We start from the raw sequence: 17,102 nt of genomic DNA on the forward strand, positions 1-17,102 counted from the left end.
CCAAAGACTCATTTCTCACTCCATTTCCCTCTTTTATCCCCTAAGCTTGATACAGAAGGGCTGAATAAATCATTTGCATTCAGGGTGAAGGAGAAATTATCCTCTCAAAGCTAAGTGCTGTTTTCAAAATTGACCTTGTGTGTGTTCACTGTATATTTCTAATACTGGTATTTCTAAGTTTAGATTTATTTGGTTTGGATTATTTCAAAACAGATACCTTAAAACCTTCTATCTATTTTAAAGTTTGTAGAAGGTCAACAAATATTAACTCCATTTCTTCTATAAATCATTATTATTTTAAAAGTCATCTCAATGATCCTTTAGCCACCCCTGTTCATGCCTCTTTATTATTTTGTTATTGGGAGATTATGGACATTATGATTATCAGCACTAAATGGAGGATACAGTGTTGAAGGTAACCCAATAATTGGTTCTCTGTCAATATAAGACAGTATGTATTTTTTTCTTTCAAACAGACTTTTTAAAAATTAACAATTAAATCTTGTTTTCCCTTTTCCTGATCACACAGATGCATTGGGTGAAGGAGGCAAAGTCAACCCAAAGAAATTGTTCCCAAAAATAACTTTAAAAATTACAGAAAAGTAGGTCTCAATCCTATCTATAGGAGGTAAATAGTTCTCTTTGACAGCTTTTATTTGTCTTCTTCTCTAATTCTATTAGAATTAAAAATGGCCTGAAATCAGGAGATCTACATTTAGGGAACAGGAGTGATTCTGATACTGAAATTCTACTTGAGGTCTGGAATTAGGATTTTTCCCAGCCCGCTTTCTAATGATTATACCAACCCTGGGTCACTATTTTTGAAGTCAATAGGCTTTCTGCTCTACTCCCAAAGTTCCTACATCAACTAAACAAAAAAAACTACCATTAATTTTATATATATATATATATATAGAGAGAGAGAGAGAGAGAGAGTAAAACAATGATCCTTTTTCCCCCTTTAAATTACAAGGCAAGCAGTCCTCAAAACTAACAAAAATAGCAAAATCTTACATACTGCTTTTTTACTGTTGCTAAAATTCTTCTAAAAACAGGGAAAAAAATTCATAGCTGGGCCTTGCTAGGGAGGCTAAATATTTAAATCGAAGTTGTCTTCTAAGTGAGTGGAAGATTGTTTTGTTATTTAAATCATGGGAATAAAGACATGACTATTTTCCTATTACTAGCTTATGCTAAATTATAAACTATATCACAGAATTAATCTAACAGTAGAATTTTGAACTTTTTTTAAAAAAACAAAAACATGCTATAGTTAGGAAAAGTGTATGCAAATCTTACTGCTAAAAGTTCTAGGTCCTCAAATATGTATTCATTAATCATAAGATGATATCGTTTGGGAATCATTTTATTCCTTCATGTATTCAATAAATACCTGTCGTGGGTGCCAAGCACTATCTTGACAACAGGTATTCAAGCAGTTAATAATGTCAGTACCATTTTTAGACATCTTAGTTTTGGATTTGAGCAGAAACCTATGAAGTTTTTTTAAACAGTCATTAATCCATATTGCAACTACAGGAACTACCTTTTCTTATTTATAAATACAAACTGGATTGTCTAGTGCACTTTAAAGTACTAGCTGATTTTTTAAAAAAAAAATTTCTAATTATCCTCCAGTCCTTTATTTTCTACTTAGTCACTCTTAAATTTTTGTATTGCCCCAAGGCTCACTAAAACAAAATATGAGGTAGGAAAGAGGTTAATTATTCATCTCTTATCACCTGTTCATTTCAAATAATTCAGTGTTGTAAAATTCCATAATCTGCCTTATTGAAGAACCTCCAACAGCTCTTGCTATACTTAATGATTCATTGGAAGAAAAAACTCCCATTCTTTTCATTCGTTTTTGCATGCTTTCATAAAACTCTATACCTGATAAGTTGATCACCAAGAGTTAGAAAGTGCTTATCTCAAGTTCAGTCTTTATTGGTACTTTCAAATATTCTGGCTTCTCATGAGTATTTTTTCATCATATCCTTTGAAACTTGTTTTTTTCCTACCTATCTCTCAGTTCAAAACTGATTCTTTTGGAAAGCCAATTCAAACATCAGCTCCTCTAGGACGTTTTCCCTGACCTCTCATCAACCCAACAGTTGTTTCCTACACCTCAGAACCCAGTAAACACTCCCTTTGTTAGATTTATCAACCTGAATGGTAATTTTACTTGACTTTACATCTGTTCACCTTGAAAGGAGGGACTTTTGTCCTTTGTACCTTCATTTATCCGGCACCTAGCAGAAGGACCAGAACATGGTGAATAAGCATTTTTTGTTAAACTGGAATTGAAATTTAGAATCACGCTCCTTAAAATTCAATTTCTCGCTCGCATACTTTGTCATTGGTGGAAACGTACAAAATTTACAGGAAGTAATTAGGCAAGAAAAATTTCGATGACATTTAATCCTCTAACCCATCAATTCTCCTCTATGAATATTTCCTAAGAAACTAATCAGAACTATAAAAAAAGTTATACAAAAGAATGTTTATAATAGTGCCAGTCATCATAGCAAAAAGCAAAAATTTTAAAAAAGTACTAAGAATACCAAAATAATTAATTGGTGTTCTAGTCACTTAGTGAAGTATAATTCACTTATTAAGAATTCAAAAGATTTGCAGTACATAGGGAAATTTTATAATTTTAAGTAAAAAAGCAGGACACAAAATTGTACTATTTTAGTCCAGTATTCTAAAGAAAAAGGAAGTGACAAAATGTTAACAGTGCTTGTTTGGGGGAAATGAACTACAAATGTGTCTTTCCCTCATTCTATTTTTCCATATTTCCCCAAATTCTGTAATTAGAATATATATATTTTATGATATGATTATTTAAAAATGTATTTATACAAAACTGTAATAAATAAATATTTATTTCAGAGGTATGTCTGAAGTTTGTAATTCTCTCTATACCTAAAATATTAATATTTAGTATTAAAGCATATAAAATTCATTTTATCAAAGTAATAAAATATTCATCATGGATACAATTTCTACAAAACTGCCAAAATGTACACCTGCACTAATTCCCCAAATCACTATTGCCACTATGACTAAAGTCTTTAAGTCATCATTTAAAAATATGATATGAATATTTTTATGAAAAGAATATTTTCTTATATGTAAGAGCTATAAATAGAATGTAATATATAACTAAATATATTAGAATAGGTATTAGAAATATGTCTCTAATTTAGTATATATATTAGTACTGTAAAGCTATAGAATTATGAACCATCCCCACCCCCCCCCGCCCAGTGTCTTGCAACATATCACACAAGAAATTTCCTTGAGGAGACAACACAAGTAAGTGCTTTTCAACATATAAGAGCCTTCCAATACAGAAACAAGTACATTCTCTCTCACCAAATGTCTCAACGACAGACACAGCAGTTGAAACAGCTGGCCTCTAACTGCCTTTACTAAAAAAAATCAAATATCCTCTAAGCAAATAACATCCATGATATGTATATCTAAAACTCTATAAAGTGTCACCATACTGCTTAAAGATGAGCTTTGTCAAAAAATAAATGAAAAAGTAAGTAATCAGTTACCTCTGTAGAATGGATCAAATTTTTTTTAAACTCAAACATGTTAAAATAATTTAATCATGACATGAGTCTGGAATTATTGAAGTGGTGCTGATGGACACACAGGCCATGAGAACATTAGCCCTCATTAATGAGCCACTTTATGATACATGGTTTTAAAAAAAAGCAGCAATAAGAATTTGCAAGTAGTTGCTCAAAAAGAAAATACTGAATTATACAAAATTCTTTCCAATAAAGCAGAATTTGTCATGACAGAACTTATGAAATAATTTGTGAATTAGAAATTAATTTATAGAATTATTGTACGCCATTTGACATGAAGATGAAGTCTTAGTCAATTTTCATTTACTTTGCCAGTCATAGGTTTCTCTTTGAAGCATGTCTATTTCAATATACAGAATCTTACTTGGTCATGCAATTATTTGTCCATTTATCCAACAAACATTTACAAGTATCTGCAATATTAATTACTGTGCCAGACACAGACTGAAGATAAACTAAGAAACGTCACCAAATGCCTGAAGGCCACAACATGTATGACTGCAATACAAGGGGAGAAATCTGGCAAGCTCCATAAGATATGAAAGATCTACTGAAAGGACAAAGAAGGAGACAACAATCTCTCTGGCTAGAGAAAGTAAGGAGAGGTGAGAGAAGAAGGTAGAGACCACGGAGGAGGCAGCACCCGAACTGGATCTTAAAGGAGAGAGTACTGCAACAGTACCAGGCATACTCACTCCCTCAGGAAGATGGAGCAGGCTCCCTGTGAACAGGCTGCCTACTCCCTTCTCTAGCAGGCTCACCTAATTTATTCAAAATACAACCTCACACATCAATCTTTTCAGGAAATATGTGAGACCAACCTCCCTGAGCCTGTCTCCGCATGCTCTCAAAGGCCCTGTGCACACGTCTATCACAGCCCTTTCACAGACTCTACTAAATGCCAGGCTGTCATCCATACTCATAGGCCAGGAAATACTTGAGGAAGAAACGTCTTTCACCTCTGTATCTCTAAAACGTATCAAGTTGCCCAGCACAGCGAGTGCTAAAAGATCTAATGATGAGCTGAATAAATGAATAAAAAATGTGCAACTATCATCTACCAAACCCATTTAGGAGGCGATCTAAAAGAGTTGAAGCAGCCAGGCACAGTGAGTGGCTCACACCTATAATCCCAGGTCTTTGAGAGCCCGAGATGGGGGGATTGCTTTACAGCCAGGAGTTCAAGACCAACCAGCCTGGGGAACACAGAAAGACTGTGTCTTTACAAAAAATAAAAACAAACAACTACTTGGGCATGGTGCCACATGACTATAGTTCCAGCTACTCAGGAGGCTGAGGCAGGAGGATCACTTGAGCCCAGGCATTGGAGGCTGCAGTAAGCTAGGTTCTCACAAACGCACTAGAGCCTGGGTAACAGAGAAACTGTGTCTCAAAAACCAAAACAAAAGAGTTGAAGCAAAAAGAAAAGAGAGTTCAAATTGGGATGGTGAAAAATAAGGAAAAAATGAAAAAGGTGTTGAGATAGGATAAGAAAAAAAAATCAGGCGGGCTTGAAAGTTTAGGAAAACTATTGTGCCATTGACAGAGGGGGAAAGTTGATGAGTCTACTGGGAATATGCCGAGTTTGGGGCTGTATTACTAACAAATACCCCTCAGCAGAAATTCAAATTATCCAGAACATTGCCTCAAAAAAATGCAAAAGTACTTATTTCCTCATCAAAACATCAAATTTTAATGTAAACACTAATAGCATAATGTAGCATATCTCAACTATCCACAATTTCTTTATAAAACAGAAAATTTTGATAAACTTTCACTTACTATATTTACATTTAATAAGTTATTTTTATATAAGTTATTCATGCTTTATTTCAATGTGTATACATAATCATTAATAAAATTTCGGCCAGGTGCGGCGGCTCACACCTGTAATCCCAGCACTCTGGGAGGCCCACCTGGGTAGATCACCAGGTCAGGTGTTCAAGATCAGCCTGACAAACATAGTAAAATCCCGCCTCTACTAAAAATGCAAAAATTAGCCGGGCGTGGTGGCATGCACCTGTAATCCCAGCTACTCAGGAGACTGAGGCAGGAGATCACTTGAACCTGGGAGGTGGAGGTTGCAGTGAGCAGAGATCGTACCACAGCACTCCAGTTTGGGTGACAGAGCAAGATTCTGTCTCAAAAAGATATATATAAAAAAATTTTTAAAAATTTATGAGACATAGGAAGAAAATAATTTCCTGTTACTAAAAAAAATCAAAATAAATTAAGCATTGCCTATATTTAAGAGAGAGGGTAAAATTATATACTAATATATGAGAAGTAATGCATTTTATTCCATGAGTTTACACATATACCACACAAAATAAAATACAATTTACCTAGAAAATGGGTACATAGATTTATTCCATGAATGACTGATTGTTCCACTGAGATCAGCCAGTTAATTAAAAAAACTCCAGGGTATGAAGAAATAAAAAGAAGTTTCTCTCCTAAAAAAGTTAGGGATAGGGATTAGCTCTCAGGGAGATACAAGGGATAAGGATCAACAAAAAGCACACAGGTAGCTTTGAAAGTAGGGAGAATGTTCTAGTTATTGGGTGGAGGCTTACTGAGTGCTTATTGTTATAAAATTAAATATATATGATATAATTACATATATCAAATTTTATGCAGTAAAAGTTTTAAAATTCCTATGTAATCAACCTAACTAAAGGAAAATAGGAAACCTACTGTAAAACAATTAACTGTATATAAATATTATATCACAATACTTTCTCTGTGTACCTTTATATTACTTGCTGCACCTAAGTTATTTTTCCAACAAATATAGAACTTGACAATTTTATATTTTTCTTTAAATTGCCATCTTTTTGTAAGAATTTGCTACATACAACAATGTTGTTCAAAAGGAAACTACAAAACAACAAAAATTTGTCTTCCATTCTTCACTGGTTAAACAACATGAACCAGAAAAGTAGAACAGCTTTCTGAGTAGGTTTCTCTGGGATTTGGTGAAGGGCTGAGTTTTTGTTTGCAGTGACAACTGAATCATTTAGAAGAAGTAATCCTAGAAACTTATTGTATAGTGAGATATTTTTAATCAGTTAATGAATTAAGTTTACCAAAATACTTAACTCCCCTTTAACCATTTTCCTACCATTTTATTATAATAACATTTTTCACTATATTGTTTTCCTTCCAGAAGATAGCATGGAGGGACTGTCTGAAACTTCATTTTGATCTTATGTTACAGTAGCATTTAAAAGACTATCTTCTCTCACAAGCTGGAACTCTAAATGTATTTTCCCAAAGAAATACTCAATTCCCCACACTGCAATGGGAAGATAAAATGTAAGGCATAGTGCTTCATATGAAGGACTCTGAAGTTTGTAAGATGAGTTAAGCACACACAGGTGAATACAGAGAGGTTAAGATAAGTTCTCTCTAATAGCAATCAACAGGAGGTGACAATGGAAAGAGTCAGACTTTACAGCCAGAGAAAACTGGATTGAAATCCTGACTCTTAATCAGTTACTAATTTTGAGGCCTTATACAAGAGCCTCAGTATCCTTTTTTAAAATGGATATAAAATTGTTCTAGGAGGCTGCAGTGTGGGTTAAATAAAATAAAACAAAGTATCTTGTAAATATATACCTATTGTCTCATAGAAGGGACTCTTCAAATAATGGCTATTAATATTTATATTTTTCTAAATTATTATTAATGAAGATGGCATTATTGATTTTGGTAGTAATAAACATAGTTCTAAGGAGTTAAAATGAGACTGTAACACCAGAAAAGGGGGTCAGGTAACTAAAAAAATCAACGATGTCACTGTGTCATTGTGTGTAATTACAATGATAGTTAAGAGATTTAAAAACAAAACCAAACAAACTTAACAAAAAAAGCTGCCCTCTCTCCTCTTCAAATCTGCCAATTTCCCTATGCTAGAGTAAGAGAAGTTATGGCAGATGAAAGGTCTATGATTTCTCCTAAGTATTGCTATATCTCTCTCAACTGGAATTAGAGAAATTTTGTCACTTAAGATATAGCCTACTTCATTTAAAATAATTTTATTCTAAAAATAACTGTATACTGATAATTACAACAAATTTTACCATATGAATAACATAACATTTTGTTATAATCAGATATTTAAACTACTTTGAGCAACTTCCCCAAATCGTTTATTTAGACTCTTTTGTTTTCGGGTGGGGGGGGGGTGGTACTTAAGCCCCATCTACATTACAGCTTTCAAAATTTCTTTAAATCAATACTATATGAAAGCCTTTCTTTATATCTCTGGGCAGAAATAATCTTTTCCTCCTTTAAAAGCCCATAGTACTTTATTCATGCTTGAACTGTAATGCCATTTATGTCTTCTATTATGTCTATTTATGTAGATAGCCTTTATTTTTCCTAACACTGTCCACTGAAATCATTTAATATTTATTAAACACATAAAATAAAGTCATATGAATATACTTAATGATCTATAAAGTGATTTGAAATATAAAGATATGTTTCAGGGTTAAAATGTTGCTAATACTCCATTTAATGCATTGCAGTGTAGTTTACTAAAAATATTATTGTAACTTAAAATCTTTAATACAGCCTCTATGTAAATAATCATTAATTAACTGCCAATGATTAAAACACTGCATACATTACACCCCAATAAATAGTGAAGACTGATGTTAAAAAATATACCAACCCAGCCCTAGAGATACTACGAGTTAATCTCAATATAAGCCCAAGGAAAAGACTTTAAAAATAAATTAAAATTCTAGTTAACAAAAAAGTTAGTTGCCCAAGAAAAGCCCAGTACATATAAGATTTCTAGTAATTTGTGATTATTACCATTAAAAAGATCCATAAAAGGTGATGTACTGCTAAATTTTAATTGTTATATTCAGTTTATTCAACATTTCAATGGAAATGAGAAGTATTAATCTAATTGTCTAAACAAAGTTCTCACAGGTTTATACTAGTTATTAATATCACAGTACGGCACCTGACAACAACTTTCTTTATTAAGTTTTCTTTATTTAATGAAATACAGAAAAGGATTCTATTATTTCCTGGAAGTGTGGATATACTTTTTTTTATTATTTGTATCTCCTAACTAGTTTTAAATAGCAGTAATGTTTTCATTCAACAAAAGAGGAAAACAAATGTTTAATATCAAGACCTATGAAAGAATGTAAATACAACTAAACGTAAGTAAAGGATACAAAATAGTAAGGATGACACATGCCACTTCTGGGTCCATAACTGAAGAGTTGGGGAGATTCCATGTACAAATATAAAAATGATTTACTAATTTTTTTCTTAAAACATTGTTCTTGCCAAGAAACCTTCAAATTTTAATTTGTCCAAATTGTTCCAATTTGCCAAATCAATAATGTATAATCAGAACTTAATCCATCTATATAGTTTCGGTTCTATTTCCAACTCAAGACAAGTAACCCTGAAGTTGAGAAATTACAGTACTTTCTTGACTACCTGGATGCCAAAAATAAAAGAAAAGTAGCAAGAATTAGTTTTTAACATCCCTTTTATAACATCAAAAAGGGTTACTTAGGGATATATATATATATATATGCATATATATATACACACACACACACACAACATTTAGATTTTATAGATGAGGCCTAACTTTGTATACATGGGCAAGTAGTTTTATAAAGTCCTGATTCATGTACTACTAATATCACCAATGTAGGAATTAATAAAACTAGTAAAATCAAAGAATATCAAAGTGCCTTAACTGTTTAAGCCTGAAGTTTTACAGAAATATAAAATGAAATCACTTTTAACTTTAGCAATAGAGTAGAGGTAACATATACTTGTAATAACTTATTATTATTATTATTATTATTTTTTTTTTGAGACGGAGTCTCGCTCTGTCGCCCAGGCTGGAGTGCAGTGGCCAGATCTCAGCTCACTGCAAGCTCCGCCCCCCGGGTTTACGCCATTCTCCTGCCTCAGCCTCCCGAGTAGCTGGGACTACAGGCGCCCGCCACCTCGCCCGGCTAGTTTTTTGTATTTTTAGTAGAGACGGGGTTTCACCGTGTTAGCCAGGATGTTCTCGATCTCCTGACCTCGTGATCCGCCCGACTCGGCCTCCCAAAGTGCTGGGATTACAGGCTTGAGCCACCGCGCCCGGCCGCAATAACTTATTTTTTAACCCTATACTGTAATGTATTATATTTTACAAAAACAGCGACTGTGGCACATCAGACTCTATATAAACAGTCAAGTGGTTTCTAACGATCAAGAAATACACTGGAAGATGAATATCAAGAAGCCATTACTTCCATATAAAATATTTTACCACCACGAGGCTTTGAAATGCAAAATAAACCATAGGTACTATTTCTAAAGATATCTGCCATGAGAACCATCAGTCCACTAGATTCTGAACTGTAATCACAGCTCTTCTTGGACTTTATATAATTTGACAACAGTGCACAGTTCTAAACATGTATAAATAAACAATATCAAAGCAGCAGAAAAAGTTGGCTTTTGTTAAGTACTACCCTAACTGTGTTTGGGATTAAAATGGTGTAATTTCTAATTCTCATGGTGAAAATATAAGGCAAAAATTATCTTATCACTATTCAACATTTACTAAGCATGCCCTCAATGCCCATCTAACAAAAACTTTATAGAAGATAGAAGTTACATATAAAATACAAGATGCTTGAGATGCTTCCATACTACTTTTTATTTTCAAAATAAGCGAAATTATATATGAGTGTATTCATTTATATGCTCAGTATAGTATAATGAATGTTCTATGCATGCACATGCTAACACAAAAGGTAAGAAATTCTTCAATTGACTCAGAGTTCCCCAAATATGGTATGTATGACTAACAGCTGAGAGGAAATACAACTGAAACTGTCTGCTGGAAATCCATTAAAATCTAGGCACAGAAAAATGCCTGGTTGACAGTATAGTTGGATGTGCAAATTTATGCAGGAATGTAGCCAAATTTTTGGCAATTCCCTCGTGGTCTTAAATTTATTAACAATAGCCCTTTCTTTTTCAGTTGTAATGTTATATTTAAAGAACATTAGTGGAGTTGGAGAAGCTGCCTGGTCTTTAAAACAAATAGACTAAAGGCTTGGGTATAAAGAGTCATGGAATTTCAAATACAAACAAAAATTTGCACAAAAAAAGTATGTTCCACAAAAGTTGCCGTATGCAACTCTCAAAAATCAGTACCTTAGAAAAAACAAGCATACTATTTTGCAATTCATTCTACATTTGCCTTTGAATATATTCACTATTTTTAAATTTTTTCTGCAAAAATGGTTTATTTGGATCATTATTTTCTCTGAAATGAGTGTTATTAAAGAATTAACATGTTAAAACATATCCTCTTAATATACTACTTCACAGATTTATTTTCAGTATTTGCTTGTTGTTAGGAGTAAATTAAGTACTTAACACTTACAAGTCATTCAACAACCATATTTGATTCTTGTTACTCTGTACTGAGCCCTTTCTACGCCCTCAATTCTGGGGAATGTTATATCAAAAAATGAAAACATGGTATTTTTTTCTTCAAGAGTTTATAATTCAATATGAGTACAGGTTAAACAAATGAATTCATTCAAAGGCACAAATATTCTACAACCAGCTCCAATTAGTGTTACAATATAAAATAAAATTGTTGACCATTTTGAAGGAAAAGTTCTGTAATTTTTCAGAAGAACAATAATAAGAGGTAAAATTGACACAATACTTCGCAGTTTAAGAAGTGATTCTTATTAAATTCCCTGAATCCTCAGAACCCCCCATGAAGACTCCATAAGTATGATTTCCCATTTTACTGGTGAAGAACCTGATATCGAGAGAAGGAAAGAGACTTTATACCTAATTAGTAAAGCAAAGATTCAAACGGTAGTTCTCATAGCTAAATCAAGGCTGCCACTGGATTTATAAGTTCTTTCACAAAAGTAATCTAATTTGATCATTATGACAACTTTATTAGATAATAATAGTAGATAATATTCATTGACTGCATATTGTGGGGTAGGCGCTGTTCTATGCTATGTCAATTCATTCACTCCACACAAAACCCTGTGAGGAAGAACTCTGTTATTACTCCCATTTTACAGATGAAGAAACTGAGGCTCAGAGAATATAGGTAATGTGCCCAAGATCACACAACCAGTAGGTATAGGCATCAGAAGTTAAACTCAGAGCCTTTGGTTGCAGCATTAATAATGTTCTTCACCACCAGCTCACTCTTAGGTAGGTTAACATCAACAGGTTAAGAAACTTGCCCAAAGTCACAAGGAAAAAAAGAGAACAGGCAAGAAGAATGTCTCCTAACTCTTCACCCTAGTACCTTTTCCTAAGTAGAGTAATTAAAATCATTAAATCCAGAAGGGGTAAAAAGCTTTGGGACACGTAGGTAGTTCTTTGAAGCAGAATATGAGCAGGTAAGGAACACTGGTGGAGTAGCAAGGAGAAGAGATTCCATCAGGCCAAAGAAGACTTCTTCTCCACAGATTGAAGGGAAAAGAGAGTAAAATGTATGTGATAAGGCACAAGTATATTTGTTATTCTGATTTAGGGAGCACAAATTCAGATGAGTGAAGAGGGATGGCTCTAATTAAGAAAATTAGTAAAAGTGAAGCACTACACTGATTTGTTTTGAAAGAAACACCACCAAAAATCTTGGAACAGGTATTGTAATGCTTTCAAAAGAAACGATACCTCCACCACAGCCAAAATTATCTAGCACACAGAAGGAAATAAGAGAAGCACTGAAAGATTCTAACTACACATTTTCATTTTTTTTAATTAAAATGACACTTAGAGTTTAGCGATTCCTTTTCACTGTTAAAACCTTCCTGTGGAGTAGAGACTAAGAGAACATAATTAACGTAATATCCTTCTCATTAGTTTTCATACCATGATTCTATGGTGCTGGTTACTTTATAGATCTACCTCAGAATCATGTCAAAATCAGATGAAAGAAATTAAAACAACATCCCATGCAAATGGATAAACTAAAATACCAACCTAAACCTAAAGTGCATGTAAAAAGTAGAATTTGCAATAAATATGGAAAAACTAATCATAGCAGAGACCAAAAGCAATGATGCCAGGACTTTGGTAAGAAGCACTTTTGAAAAGACATATTAAATGAAGAAAACTAAACCTAATGGAATTTCTTCTCTCATTACTTGAAATAAACCAGGTCACTGAGATGAGCTTACACTATGGTATTTTGTTCATTTTCATTTCATTTTTATTTCATCAAACCATAAATTCCCATGGAAATACCTCAGACACGTGCCCACAATAATTGGAATGCCTAACATTTCAGCATAAGTACTTTTGCATGAGTTCAACTAAATAAAAAGAATGCAGTGAGAGTCCTCCAAGTTTTTTGCTTATGTCAACAGCTATTTTACGAGTATGAATTATCTCTGTAGCTATAAACTACATGTGTAAAATACATTACATGAGTCTGTGCGAAGCCTTAACACGAAGATCAAGTAAAGGTCTGAGCTGCACACAGAAACATCAAAATAAAACTAAACTTCCTAGAATATAGCAATCATAAATTTTTTTCTTATCAAAGCTATTACTGTTAAATATACCTTGATGAATTAAGTTCAAGTGTAACTACAATTGAAATATATGATTCAACTGAGCTATGACCTATTTTCCTCCCAAAAGCAAAAGGGAATTATGACAGTTGTGAGACTTATATTTTTCCATTCCATCGTCTTTCTAAAAGTTATTTTATACTTAAACTATAAGCAAAATGCACCTGACATTTATTTGCTTTAAAATATAGTTATTCATGCTATTGCCTGTAGGACAGATAGAATTTTAATAGCAATTATCGAATAATAATTATATCTTTCCATTTATTTTTAAACTGTACAGACCAAGAAGCATTCAGGAAGAAAATAATCTCAGTATGTAATATGATACCTAAGTCTAAAATTCAGTTATAACTACATGATATTTACATACAACAGAACCTATAATCAACATGACACATACAAAATTAACCAATATATGTGGTTGAAAATACCCACCCCTAGCAGAAAGCTTTTTGGTGTTGATAATTTTGGCAGCATATTCTTGTCCAGTAGGAATTTTCATACATCTTCTCACCACTGAGAATGCCCCCCTGGAAACCAATAATTAGCAGGTCATTAATATAACAGATATAACATTCCATTAAAAAATTTATAAAATCTGAGCATTTTTATTGATTTTAGTGGATTGCCAGTGAAGTACAGTAATATCCAGTAAATGAACAATTCTTCCTGGAAACCTAGACTTTCTTTAATGTTGAAGAATAAAAGTAAATTTTATTTAACTGGGAGCACACATTATTAATCAACAAAATGAAAGGAACTGCCAATTATGACCGCTCTTGTTTGCACAAGAAATTTGAAAACATTTTACAGTTCACACTCACAGCACCAAATGCTCTGAGAAAAACCCTGCACAGAAGAGAGCAGAGGAAGAGCAGCAAAAAAATCTGCCGCCTACTTACTTTGGTAGGAAACAAAAAATTAATGTGGTTCCAAGTAAGTAAACACGGCGATTATTTTCATTAAAATATCAATCTTGAGCACATTAGTGTGGTTTAACAAATCCTGGTATGGTGATTTCTCTGTGTCTTGTTTTGGGCTGGGGGAGGGGAGAGATTTGAATTAAGCTGCTCTTCCGACATATTCTCCATGTTTTAACACCAGACAATATATACATATATAATTTTTATTACCTTCAAAAATATTTACCTTTCCTTTAATTACAGTATAAACCAACAACATACATATAAACGCACCCCTTTCATAAAAGTAACAGTCGAAACTAGTGAAAGAGGAATTGGGTTTGGGTTCAATGCTACTAAAATCAGCATTCACGGCTCGGCCCCTAGGTCCCTTTACACAAGTCCTCAGTAGATCTCCTGCCTCCTTCCCTAGCATCTCCAAATAGTTCTGCCAGTTAGGTAGAGGAGGTGGTTTTACACAATGCTAGGCTACTCTTAAGAGCGCTCTCAGTCTCCAGAGGGCTTTTCCGCTGCCTGTATAAATAAATCCTCCCAGAGAACGCAAAGATGCACACGTAAATCCTAGGAAGAATGATGGTGAGCGGTAATCTGGTGCAAAGAATAACAGTGGATATAGGGCAAGGGGTTGGGTTCTGTTGGGTGGCCCTTTTCCTGGACAGAACAACTACTGGATGCGAAATAGTCTCCATGCCAAGTTGAACTTTCGGCATCAATAAATATGGCACCGTCTGAGGCTGTGAGTTCTCCTCAGTACATGGGTCATACGGCCGACACGCCGGCTAACCAGGAGGCATCTCTATTTACAGAAAACATGATCTATGTTGCATTTTACATGGGTTCTAATTTCCTCTCCAAACACACATTACACACAGGCGCGCGCGCACACTTCTCAGGATGACAGCTACAACTGCAGAGATCGTAAATTCACTAAGTCTCTCAGTGCAGAAGGGTGGGGGACCGGGAGAAGGTGGGCTAGGGACTATCGAAATGAGCCACAGCCGGGGCAAGGGTCCTACGCCTTCTGTGTTCCCTCCCCTTACTAAGACAGCACCTTCCCCAGAGCTGACAAACCAGGGGCCCTCCTCCCACTCCTCTCGTCTCCCAAACTCCCTCGCCCCAAGACGGAGGCCGGTGGGTCTGGGGCAACGCGACCCGCCCTCAGCTGGAAAGGGGACATGAGGATGCCGGGCAAAGGCGCTTACTTTCCAAGCTCCTCGAAAAGCTGATACTCGTCCGTGAACCTGGTGCAGGTTGTGGTCGAAGCCATCCTTGGTCCGGGCTGTGCCCTGGCTGGGAGAGCGACGGACGAGAAGCGAGCAGACGCGCGGCTAACCCCGGGATTGGCCCCGCGGCGCTGTCACCCAGGGCCGCCCTTACTTTCCTGGTCCGAAAGTAGCTCGCCCGCGAGGGAGTGTGCGCAGGGGCGGGGCGGGAGGGGAGATGACCAGAAACGGTGGCGTGGGGTCTCCTCCCCACGGTCCGCCGATCCTCCTCCTCCTGCGGGCCTCGCTTCCTTCTTCTCCACTGGACGCTCCACCCGCCCCTTTTCCAGTCCCTGTCCCCAAATACAGGGGGTAAAGTATTCAAGAAGAGGGGGCCGGGAAATGGAAAAACAGCCGGGCACGGGGCGAGTGGCAAGCAGTTGCGAAACGATCCGCACTGGAGGCAGGAGGGGTAGAAGCAGAGGGGAGGGAGTCCGAGGGGGCGGAGGTGGAGTGCAGCGGGGCCGAGGCCGCGGAGCCCGGAGCGGACAGCCAGAGCCCAGCGGCAGCTGTCAGCAGGCTCAGGCGCGGAGCGCGCCCGGGGCTCGGGCGAGCGTGCGCGCCCGGGACCGGCTTCCCTCCAGCGGGCAGCAGCGGATCCGGCGAAGCGAGGCACCTTGACTGCCTCGCGCTGCTCACGAGCCCGCGCGGCTTCAAGACGGCGCAGCGAGAGAAAGAGCGCTCGGCTCGGACGAAGCCTCGTCTGCCGTCCCCAGGCCTCCGTCTCCTCCCCTGGCGCCTCCTCCCGCCGCTCCCTCCGCCAGCCAGCACCCCCTCCCTGGCGAAGCCCCCTCCTCGCTGGTCCCACACCTCCCTCTAGCGACTCCAAGTGTGTCCCTTCGTGGATCTCTCGCTATCCCTCCTTCGGTCGCACACACGAGCACACCCGTCTAGGAGAAACCAGGTGGGTGGAGGAGGATTTGCGGGGGAGAAGCCTGGAGGTTTGGGTGAATGAGGCGAGACGTCAGTTACCCATTTAAACCCGCACAGAGAAGCCTGCCTCAATCTGGGGCTGACTGAGCGGGAAGATGCAGGGCAACTCGAGGATGGCCCGGGGCTGCCGCCCTTGGTCGCGGTAGCCCACGCCCCTGTTTTGGGCGCTGGGCAGCAGTGACTTCTCCAGGCCGGCTGCCGGGCCACGACACCCGCTGTGGCCGAGCAAGGCAGAGCAACCACTTCATCTCCACGCCACTCAAAGTTGACACAGCAGGGGCCGGATGTGGGCTGTTCATTGCTCTCAGAGAAGGTCCCAACCCTTCCCACAGCCACCAGCGACTGTTGGGGCAAAACCCAACCTCAGCGGGGTTCACTGCGTCGCCAGCTCCCCAGAACCCGGCGCAGGCTGTCTCCCTCCCCCGCAGCCCCTTCTGCAAGGGGCAATGACGACCCCTGAGCCACATTTCACTTGCCACCTCCAGGCCCACCTCCCCCGCTGTTTTCCAGGATGGTGGCTGAGGCTCTGGCAATTCCCAAAGGCCTTTGCTTTGGCTATGAACGTTAAAAGAATGAAGGCAAAAACTCCACCACTCAACCACACCTTCCCTTCCCTTCTGAGTAACTCCCCTGTAACCTCAGTAAGTTCTGATAGTAAGGCGAGTTCTCGCGATATTTCCCACTCTGGCGGCCGGGGCGAGGTAGTAGGAAGGTTGGGTGTGGGTCACGCGACCCGGTGGGGGCTGACGTCATTCACATCACGTA

The 17,102-nt window shown here is 37.4% G+C and overlaps 1 protein-coding gene across 50 annotated transcripts in view; it reads right to left on the reverse strand.

The window, feature by feature from the left end:
• The window catches only part of CAMK2D (calcium/calmodulin dependent protein kinase II delta), a 305,845-nt gene extending 289,761 nt beyond the window's left edge, over nt 1-16,084 (reverse strand). For all 50 annotated transcript variants that reach the window (XM_045392801.3, XM_045392793.3, XM_065545414.2 and 47 more), the window contains exons 1-2: nt 15,345-16,084; nt 13,655-13,749 (exon numbers count right to left, since the gene is read on the reverse strand). In XM_045392801.3, the coding sequence (XP_045248736.1) occupies nt 13,655-13,749; nt 15,345-15,409 (160 nt within the window). In that variant the 5' untranslated portion in view covers nt 15,410-16,084. The remainder of the gene's footprint in view (nt 1-13,654; nt 13,750-15,344) is intronic.
• Nucleotides 16,085-17,102: the final 1,018 nt, after the last annotated feature.

Source organism: Macaca fascicularis, chromosome 5, assembly GCF_037993035.2.
Source record: "Macaca fascicularis isolate 582-1 chromosome 5, T2T-MFA8v1.1".
NCBI classification, from domain to species: Eukaryota; Metazoa; Chordata; class Mammalia; order Primates; family Cercopithecidae; genus Macaca; species Macaca fascicularis.